A 9338-nucleotide genomic window follows, 5' to 3' on the forward strand; every position below is an offset into this window, starting at 1 on the left:
TAGCACCTGATGTACATGTATTTTTATTGTTTACCTCTTGAAATGATAATACAAGTTATTCTCTCCATTCCGTGCATATTTTTGTTTCCAAATGTATATTCAAGAGCAAGTACGGGATTTTTCTTATGGTTTTAAATTTGTACTTAGGAAAATCAAAATTCTCATTGTTAGAATCACTATCCTAGCTTAAAGTGTCCAAAGAATTCACACAATCAGAATCCCCTTCTTCATTTGACAACTTCTTTTGAACTTCGGCACTAATAATATCTCTACCACCTTCAACACGTTGCCTTCCAATAACTCGCTTATCAAGCATTGGGTTGAAATCTGATATTTCATTTTCGGAATCCTCAAACTCATCACAACTAGACGAGTTTGACGTTTCAACCATTTTCTCAGTAATTCTAACAATGGCGAAGCTTTGATTTTAGAAGAATTATTTTGGCGCTAAAGCAAAAAGAGGTAATTGGAAAAACGATGTTGGCGCCAAAGCAAAGAGAAGTAATTAGGGATTTTCCCTTTTCCCGCATATATATTTTTAGTTTTTTTTCACATTTAGTTTAACAGTATTTTTCACATTTAGTTTAACAACATTTAAGGTTTAGACCATAGTTGTCCATTTTTACAGAGATAAGGGATAATTTTTATTTAGTGATACAGATAAGGGACAAAAACACTACTATAAGCATACTTAAGGGACTATCTAAGTCTTTTTCTCCAAAAGTTTTAAACCCTCATGATAGAATTATGAGTTCAAATTTACCATCTTGAGGGCATTTAACAAAGGGGTATTATATATCTGGTGGGAAAAATATATCTGCTACTTCAATTTTTTTTGGAGAGTTTACCTTATAAGTTTGATTCAACCGGTATACTGATTAAAAGATAGGTTGGAGGAGAAGGAATAAATTTTATGCCTAAATTGATTATTCGTGGTGGCAGCGCATACCCAAAGTTGATAAATATGGGGCTCTTTTGCTTTCTGATATGGCTCATATTAGTGGCCTTATTGCTTAGTTAAACTTTTATGTCCTCTGCTCGATAAAAATCATTTCTTTGAATAACATGATGGATTGTTTTAGTTGCCGAAGAATTGGTTTGGTGGTGGCAGGTGGAGAAGGTGAAGGGAGAGAGAGAGAAAGAAGAAGCTCTCACGCAATCACAAGTAGTGTAATTCACACTGCTTGCCATATAAGCAATGTGTGTCTAATAGATACATTTGGACGTATCTAACAGAAACAAGGCATAGTTCAAGTGTCTAAATGAAAAAATGAGACAAGTTCAAGGAGACGCATATGTATTTGGCGTAAATCTTTTTGGGGCCAAATGTAATTATTTCAAAAATTAAAATTGGAGGAGTATCACAAATGTTGAACGTAATGGCTTGTAATTCAAAAACACCTTTGTGGGAGTTTTGTTATAGAAGAAACATGTGTTTGTCTGAAGAGCAAAATAATTGTATTTCTTTTGAGGGGGCAAGGGAAGGTGTAGGGGAAAGGAGAAGGAGCTAACAATGAGAATTCAACTCCTATCTACTTCAGGATAAAGCAATCACAGAACCAAAGTTCACACCATTAAACACAGGCTACAGATTTAATAGCCTTGATTGAGCTGGAGTAGATATACAATCAGCCAAAGATAATTTAACATAGCAGAACTAATAGTTAATTTCAAGAGGTATGGAAAAACAACAAATTTTCTTCTTCTTTCAAAAGTAGGAGGGTGTAAGTCATGCTACACTGCAATCAAGGTCTTAAGCAAATAAACTTGAAATTTCAAGATAGAAAATTAATTGAAGCAATTGGAAATTTTTTACATGAAATTACATAGGAGAGTATCTTATATATGGCATTTTCTGATATGAAGGAACCTCATTCCAAGTCTACTATCCCAAAATTTGAGAGAAGGATCTTAACTTGATCGACAAAGTCAGAACCAGTTGCATATTCAGTTAACATCCCAACAGCAAAACCAAACATCGCCCATCTGTTCAACCAAGATATATCAGTACAAGTTACCACTTATTATGTCAACTGAAAAAGAATCCAAGGTCATATCAAAGTAAAAATATAGTTAGTCAATTTACTATCAGATAAGAAACTATGTTCAAAACTATATACAATTATCAGTTCATAATGCTCATCCATTTATTCGTCTTACCTCTAACCAATTGATAATAAACAACGGCAAAAGGAAGTTCTACCACAAAACTGTTTTAGAAAGTCAGCTACATACTCTCAAATCGTTCATTAGTATTATTTGGATGACAATCTTTATTCCTCGTCATTATATAAGGAGGGGAGAAAATATTGATGCTTGATGCAGCATAAACCAACATTTGATGTCCAACTTCCAAGTGAGATGAAGTCTTTCATCATATCCTATTTATATTTTGCTCTTCCGGTGTCTCTTTAAGAAGTATCTAAGTCTAATGTTAAGGACACGAGAGTTATTGTCAATCGATCATCATGCACCTCAAAGTCCTTCCGGTGTTCTGGTATTAGATCCGCTATTTCCTAATGGGTACTGCATTTGAGTTTGTCACAGGAAGACAAAAGTCTTTAAGTTATAAACCTCTCACTCCAACCAGCTTGGCTGCATGCGTGGTTGTACATTCTATTGAGCAAACACACCTGTTTCGTCACTTCAGAATTCCATTGTCTAAATTGGCTAAGAAATATAACCCACCTTAAAGAAAATCAAATCCCAAAGAGCCGGGGAATACACGTCTTAGAAAGCACATCAACTATACACATGTAATGATGATCTTACTGAGCCAGCCAAGATGAGTTGTATAGATTATGTTCCATAAGCAACAATCCTATGCAGCAGCAAGCAGGCAACTAAAGTCACTCGAGTAACCGGTGAAAGTCCTAGAAGCTTCTTTTTAATAGGAGCATTCAAGAAGATTCAGTTGCATGTGTTTCTACGAGGGGTACGCAAGTATATTCTATGACCAAATGTCTCTTTAACGGATTAAATGATAATCAAGTCTAAGTCTCTCAAGGACAAAAACTTAACTAATCCAACTTAAACCAAAACACCAAGTCCTGCTTGTTAATGCCAATTCTTGAACAACTTAGACCAATGACAAAATATGTCATATGTGCTTGATCCTACATATACTATCATAATCATGTAAACTTCTAAACACTACTAAAATATGAATTATTGATATACGACTATACGTTATGAAAAGGTGATGCAGCTAACTTAGAATTAATTCCAATTGAATCTATTTCTAGCCGGATTCTGTTTTGTTGCTCTTTAGTCCAAGTAGATAAGGCAATCGATTTTTTGAGAATCAATTAAGAGTCAATAATACCAAATTATCAGAAGAATAAACTCTTCTCACTCCAGCTTGGTTTCAGACTTCAAATGAACCCATTTCATGATTTTGGAACACTACACCTAGTATATTGTTCTACGAATTCCTAACTTTATATTTTCACATATCAAAAAGGTTATTCAAATTTAGATAAGCAAGTCCTATGAATGAACGTTTATTTCCAAATTGGTTCTCTTTGGTCCTCTCTACACACAGTGTCACTCCTCTCAAACAATTAAGAAATGAAGAAACAAAAAACAATTCTGAATAAAATGGATTCCCCACTCAATTCAACTAATCCAAATTATCTTGAATTATAAATTACCTGCCGTTAGAAATTTCATTTTTGCCAATAAAACCAAAGAAGGGTCCTTGGTTAGCTTCCTCAAGCTTCTTCTGCTTGAAGTACTCTTGAAGCTCCTTAGCCTTTTGCCTCTGAAACTCCATGGTAATTACATTCTTGCCATCCACGGCAGCCACTGTCACCTGCTTAGGAGGAGCACTAGGCGGCGGCGGCGAAGATGGTGATGGGGGGACAGGTTTAACAGGGGTAGGTGGCTGCGCCATAGGTCTTCTCAAAGGTCCTTCAGCTCCAGAGCTCCTTATTGTGAGTGCTCTGAAATGACAAGAAGAAGAAGAAGAAGAAGGAGGAGGAGGAGTTGGGGAAGATGGGTTTTGAATTTTGATGCATGGGAAGGAAGATGATGATGCTACTGACATTTTCCTTTGTCGAAGTTTTTGTGTGGATTCTTGAAGAAGAGGAGCGAAAATTAGTGTATGGTTTTAACTGTTTATCAGAAAGTGGAGATTGTATGTGGATAGTGAAAGGTCTTTTGTGGATAGCATGTGGCCAAGTTTCTCATTACAGCTTTACAAGAGATGGTCTATTACCACTAGTACTTCGTATAACAGTCCAAAGTCATCGCCAAAGAAAGGCGGATCCAACTTTTCAAGACCGTGGATGCACCAAATCTCGAATTTATATTTAACGGGTTTAATTTTAATTTCTTATCTTAAATTTACTATACTTTTGAAATTGTATGTTCAGAATTATATTCTTTTATGAAATTTTAGCGATTTTCATATATATATATATAGACAGTCCGAAGTGAGATTTATATTGTCAATTGCAGCATCGGAGTCTTTAAGAATGGGTACACACATATATTTAAATAATTTTAATGAAATATGGCACTGTTATATATAGTTTAAGGAGAGGAGCATGGGTTCCACGTGAATCCATACCCCTCAATCCAGATACGCCTTTGTGTGTGTGTGTGTGTGTTTTTTTTTTTTTGGATTATCTAATTGATTGGCAAAGCTATTAGAGTTTATATAATATTTGTACTATTAGAAGATAATAGATATCCGATAAAATAATTGAGATGCATACAAAATAGTCCATCGTCAAAAATAAAAATGCAAGTGACGAGTCAGTAGTTACAGCATTCGTAACCTCTTCTTAACCATTCCTCTAGTTTAAACTTCTCTATTTGAATTCCTTTTGAAGTGGTGTTATATATTAACCCTAGGATTTGGAAATTAGGGAAATGAAAAGAAAGTTAAGGAGGAAAAAAGTTGGCTTTTCTTCCAAATTTCCAAAGCAAATCATAAAGAAATCACTAGTCAGTTGGAATTGCATTGTACTGATGTTTTTCATTCCATTAATTCAAGGCGCTTGTGATTTAACTTATACTGTACAAGGTTTACTTACATTTCGTAATAAGCTATTAACTTATTTTTCAAGTTACTACTCCCCCATCTCATATTAATAGTCATAGTTACTAAAAATAGTTGTCTCAAATTATTTTTCTAACTTTTTTTTCCGCTTAGCATACTGCTATGAAAGACTAGGTCGTAACAAGGTAGCCGTACTGGAAGGTGCGGCTGGATCACCTCGTCCAGTCAAATATTCCCTTTCTAGAAAAATAAATACATAGCTTATTTCAATGGAAAATTCACAAATAGAATAGTTTTTAGAAAAATGACAAATCTCTGAAGTTCCTTAAAAGATTTATCAAGCATGTACCTATCTGAAGACCCTAAGGGAGTGATTAACACACGAGAAACCACCATCAACCATCAGATTATGCCCACTTATATACCTTGCTTCGTCACTTGCTAAAAACAGCACAGCATTAGCAACATCCTGAGTCTTCAATTCCACACCCTGCAAGTTAGCATTCTTCTCAGTAAAAGCACGAAAACCTGCCAGTGCATCATTCGTCCTTTCATCCTCAGGCAAGTGAGCCAGAGCTAGTTCCGTTGCAACAGCGTAAGGAGAAACACAATTCACCCGTACACCATGTTTTCCCATCTCAGCTGCAACATTTTGTGTAAGTCCCAAAACAGCATGCTTGGAAGCTATATAAGCATGAGGCCCAATGCCAGCAATGGCACTTCCGACACTGCACAAAGATACTATTGATCCTTTCTTTTGTGGAATCATTATGCGAGCCGCGTGCTTTATTCCAAGAAAAGTACCTTTCAAGTTCACGTCAAGCACACTTTCAAACACAGAAAGTTCATAATCACGGATATCTGGAATAGGGGGCCCAGACAACCCAGCATTATTAACCATTATATCAAGTGTCCCAAACTTTTGAATGGTAAGATCAACTGCATTACTAATATCAGCTTCTGCAGTAACATCACAGTGGACAAAGCATGCACTCTGGTCATTACCAAGGGTACTACAAATATTTTGTCCAAGTTCATCTTGAATGTCTGCAATGCATACTTTTGCACCATGTTTATGAAATAGACGTACTATGCTCTCTCCTATGCCACTTGCCCCTCCTGTGACTAAAGCAACCTTTCCCAATAACCTGATATATCAGATGAAATTAATATGTGCCGCTAGTAACAGTCAATTACATTCCAAAAGGAAAAGAAAAAAGTTGACTACAGGCTGGTAGCTTCATAGAAAGAGAGTTCTCTTATCATGAAAATGGAAAAGCATTTCCCTGTCAATTCAACCTCTAACCATCCCCAACAAGAGATACAGGAGGAAGAGCAAGAACTCTCATATTGCAGTCAGCATCTTAACCGCTGAGCAAGAAACAATTTATAACATAAATACATTACTCGTATTTGGGGGAGAGGGGAGAGGAAGGATCGGAAACAGAGCAATAGAGATAGAAAAAGTGTGGAGAGAGGGAAAAGGAAGACTCTTTATTTATCTCAAGTTTTAATTGCTACAATTTGATTATTAATATCTTCGATGCTCAGCGGTGTTTTCTCTACACCCAGAGAACGCGACTCGCCCAATGGCGATAAAAGAAAATGCAAAAGAAACAATACCAACGCTCAAAAGAATCTAAAGAAAAACCCAAAAGGACAAAAAAATGAGAGACAAATGTTGTGCTTGAGCTAATAGTACAACTTGGCAAGTAGTTCATGCGATATAAAAGCATTTTAATAAAGTTTCATTAGAGGAGACGAACCAAGCAAATAAATTGAACACAAAGCATAAAGAAAGAACTTTAATAGAAAGTCAAAAAGAGGATAAATCTCCCTTATTATATCAACTCTGTCAAGTATATCGACTTATTTTACGTTTTTATTCATTGCACCTACGTTAGAAACTAAGAGAATCAAAAAGATAATGAGAGGCTTCTCATTGGACGGGCAAAGGGGGGAAGGAGATACCATCTGGTGGAATGGGATAAGGTAACAACTCTAGCTGAGGGGAAAAGCCTGGACATTCGTACTTTTCTCATCTGCAACAAGTTCATCTTGGGGAAATGGCTGTGGAGGTGTGGTTACAAAGAGAATTCTCTATAGAAGAGGGAGATCCTCACAAGACATGTATATCAGCAATAGGAATGATTCTACAAGTAGGTCATGACCTTGTACAGGACGGCCTTTACGGAAAGGAATCATGAATCGACGGAATGAGTTCTCAAGATATGTTGGTCCTACGATTGCTGGCCACCGTACACATCTGTGGTTGGATATGCAATGTAGGAACTCAATTCTGAAATATTAGTTTCCTTGATTGCTGCAGATTACAATGATAAGGAAGCCAAAGTAGTTGAACTTCTTCGATAATACGATGCCAAGCATCTTAGGATATCCTCTTGGTGAACTATCTTAGACTCGTAGGCAAAGTCAGGATTTCAACCTTATGGGTTCTGGATGTTAGGACCACGATTTCAAGTGTTAATGACTGGGTTTTAGATGAATTCAAAACACCAAATATACTGTTTGAGCAAAAACTACTGGGTTTGGCCGAACCCATAAGTTGGCTTGTGCCTCCACCGCTCCGCCCCTACTTAGACAAGAAATGGCACGATATAGATGAAGTTTGCAAAGATACTTCTAACTATTTTTGAAACAGTGTATTCTGGAGAGGTTCATCCATGAAGAGGTTATTGGCGAAGCCACACTGTTATTGTTTGATTGATATCAGTGATTCCAGGTCCACCTGGAGTTCCATATGGAAAATGAAAGCTCGTAAGGTCTTCATGAGGTATGCATCTTGTAGTGTTATGCTAATGGCACTCAACTTTAGAAGGAGAAGACAATATGATCCGCAATTGGTTAAGACATGGATCATGCATAGCTTTGCAGTTCTGCTTCTCCGTGCAGTTTTAAAGAGGTAAAAAGTCTAGTAGGGAATAATTAGTAGCCCTATTTTGTTTCATTTGTATCTTTCACGTAAAATGGATATCTCATATTCTGTAGACAATTGGTTGAACTTTTCTGAAAGCTTGATGTCCACAATGTGCAGTGATACAGGCTTAGTGTATTATCAATCAAATTATCTCAACTAATCAATAAAGAATCTATCAAAAAACCAGATAATATAGAGTTATCAAGTAAATACTATATAAAAGAATTGAGTGATTTAACATATTTCAGAAAAATGAAAGATTAAAGGGGTATAAGTCCACGAATCGTGTTTTTGGCGCAGAAAGGATATCCTATACTCCATAGAGAATGAGTTGGATTATCTTTTAAGAGTTGATGTGAATCCACAATGTACAGTGGCATCAACTTGGTCATCAAAATAAGAATCAATCAAAGCGGGTAAAAACACAGTTATCAAATTAAATCTTAGAAAAGAATGAACTGATTAAGAAATTAAACTCTTAGAACAGAAGGGAGAAAAAAACGGAAGAAGCTTTACACTGTTTAGTTACAGAATTCCTTTTCTCAGTGTATCAGTTTCTAGGTTAGGCAATTTTTCAAAGTTCATCCTCTAATATAAATCTTATTTGAGAAAAACAATGGGAAAAAATTGCTCAAATTAATTCATTTGATAAAGCCAATCTAACATCAAACATCAATCACCATATAACAAATGAACCAAAATATAAGCAGTTAATCAAAATAAATAGCTCAGAAATGACAAGGACAAAGAAATTTATCCTACCCACAACTAACTCTGAACAAGAAACTAAGGAAATATTCTATCTAGGAAAACCGAAACCCTATTGGAAAAATTGCCTTATAAATAGTTGGAGCAATAAGAATTTTCAAGCAGTACCTTTGGTTAGGAAGAGAAGTATCGGAGCTTCCTTGAACATCCATGGCGTAAAGCTCCTTCTTTTTAACAGAAAAAATATGACCAGAAGAAACAAGTAGTACTAGTTATATACGAAATAAATTACAAAGCTATATTATGCATAATTTCAGAGACTACTTTCATAGTAAGACACCATTAGAGGCGATGTCAGCAAAGGAGCTGAGAAGTCCAATTATTTATTACTCCAACACATAGCGACAAGAAGAAACCATTTAAACAAGGAAATAATCACATGGCTATTTATTGAAAAAAATGAAAAATAAGCACATGGGTATTGGTTATGGGACGGACCACGACGGAGTGGGCCGATATATTCCAAAGGGAAATTTTCGTTCCTATAACGAAAAATGTTATAGTTTGCAAATTACCCGCTCAGCTAATAGTTTTTCTTCAAAATATAAATAAATTATTAAAAATAGAATTCCGTTAGCTGTACAATTCCTTTAACAGGCGCGCGAATGTTGGGATATTAAGGAT

At 35.8% G+C, this 9338-nt stretch overlaps 2 protein-coding genes across 2 annotated transcripts; both read right to left on the bottom strand.

The window, feature by feature from the left end:
- Positions 1-1680: 1680 nt before the first annotated feature.
- On the bottom strand, positions 1681-4249 carry LOC104237461 (light-harvesting complex-like protein OHP2, chloroplastic). Its single transcript, XM_009791617.2, has 2 exons — positions 3654-4249; positions 1681-1986 (listed from the first exon to the last, which is right to left on the bottom strand). Exons 1-2 carry the CDS (start codon positions 4046-4048, stop codon positions 1872-1874), a joined length of 510 nt encoding a protein of 169 aa, XP_009789919.1. The 5' UTR covers positions 4049-4249; the 3' UTR covers positions 1681-1871.
- Positions 4250-5245: 996 nt separating this feature from the next.
- On the bottom strand, positions 5246-9075 carry LOC104237462 (xanthoxin dehydrogenase-like). The gene is made up of 2 exons (XM_009791618.2): positions 8823-9075; positions 5246-6156 (listed from the first exon to the last, which is right to left on the bottom strand). The coding sequence occupies exons 1-2, from the start codon at positions 8864-8866 to the stop codon at positions 5358-5360; spliced, it is 843 nt and encodes a 280-aa protein (XP_009789920.1). The 5' UTR covers positions 8867-9075; the 3' UTR covers positions 5246-5357.
- Positions 9076-9338: the final 263 nt, after the last annotated feature.

The sequence above is a fragment of the Nicotiana sylvestris genome, chromosome 4, assembly GCF_000393655.2.
Source record: "Nicotiana sylvestris chromosome 4, ASM39365v2, whole genome shotgun sequence".
In the NCBI taxonomy this organism is placed as follows: Eukaryota; Viridiplantae; Streptophyta; class Magnoliopsida; order Solanales; family Solanaceae; genus Nicotiana; species Nicotiana sylvestris.

Bases quoted from the DNA above. Each gene is read 5' to 3' on its own strand.
- LOC104237461 (XM_009791617.2), bottom strand. From the start codon at position 4,048: ATGTCAGTAGCATCATCATCTTCCTTCCCATGCATCAAAATTCAAAAC. The intron at 1,987-3,653 runs GTAATTTATAAT...TTGGTTGAACAG, and splicing joins AATGAAATTTCTAACGGCAG to ATGGGCGATGTTTGGTTTTG.
- LOC104237462 (XM_009791618.2), bottom strand. From the start codon at position 8,866: ATGGATGTTCAAGGAAGCTCCGATACTTCTCTTCCTAACCAAAG. The intron at 6,157-8,822 runs GTACTGCTTGAA...CTGATATATCAG, and splicing joins ACTTCTCTTCCTAACCAAAG to GTTATTGGGAAAGGTTGCTT.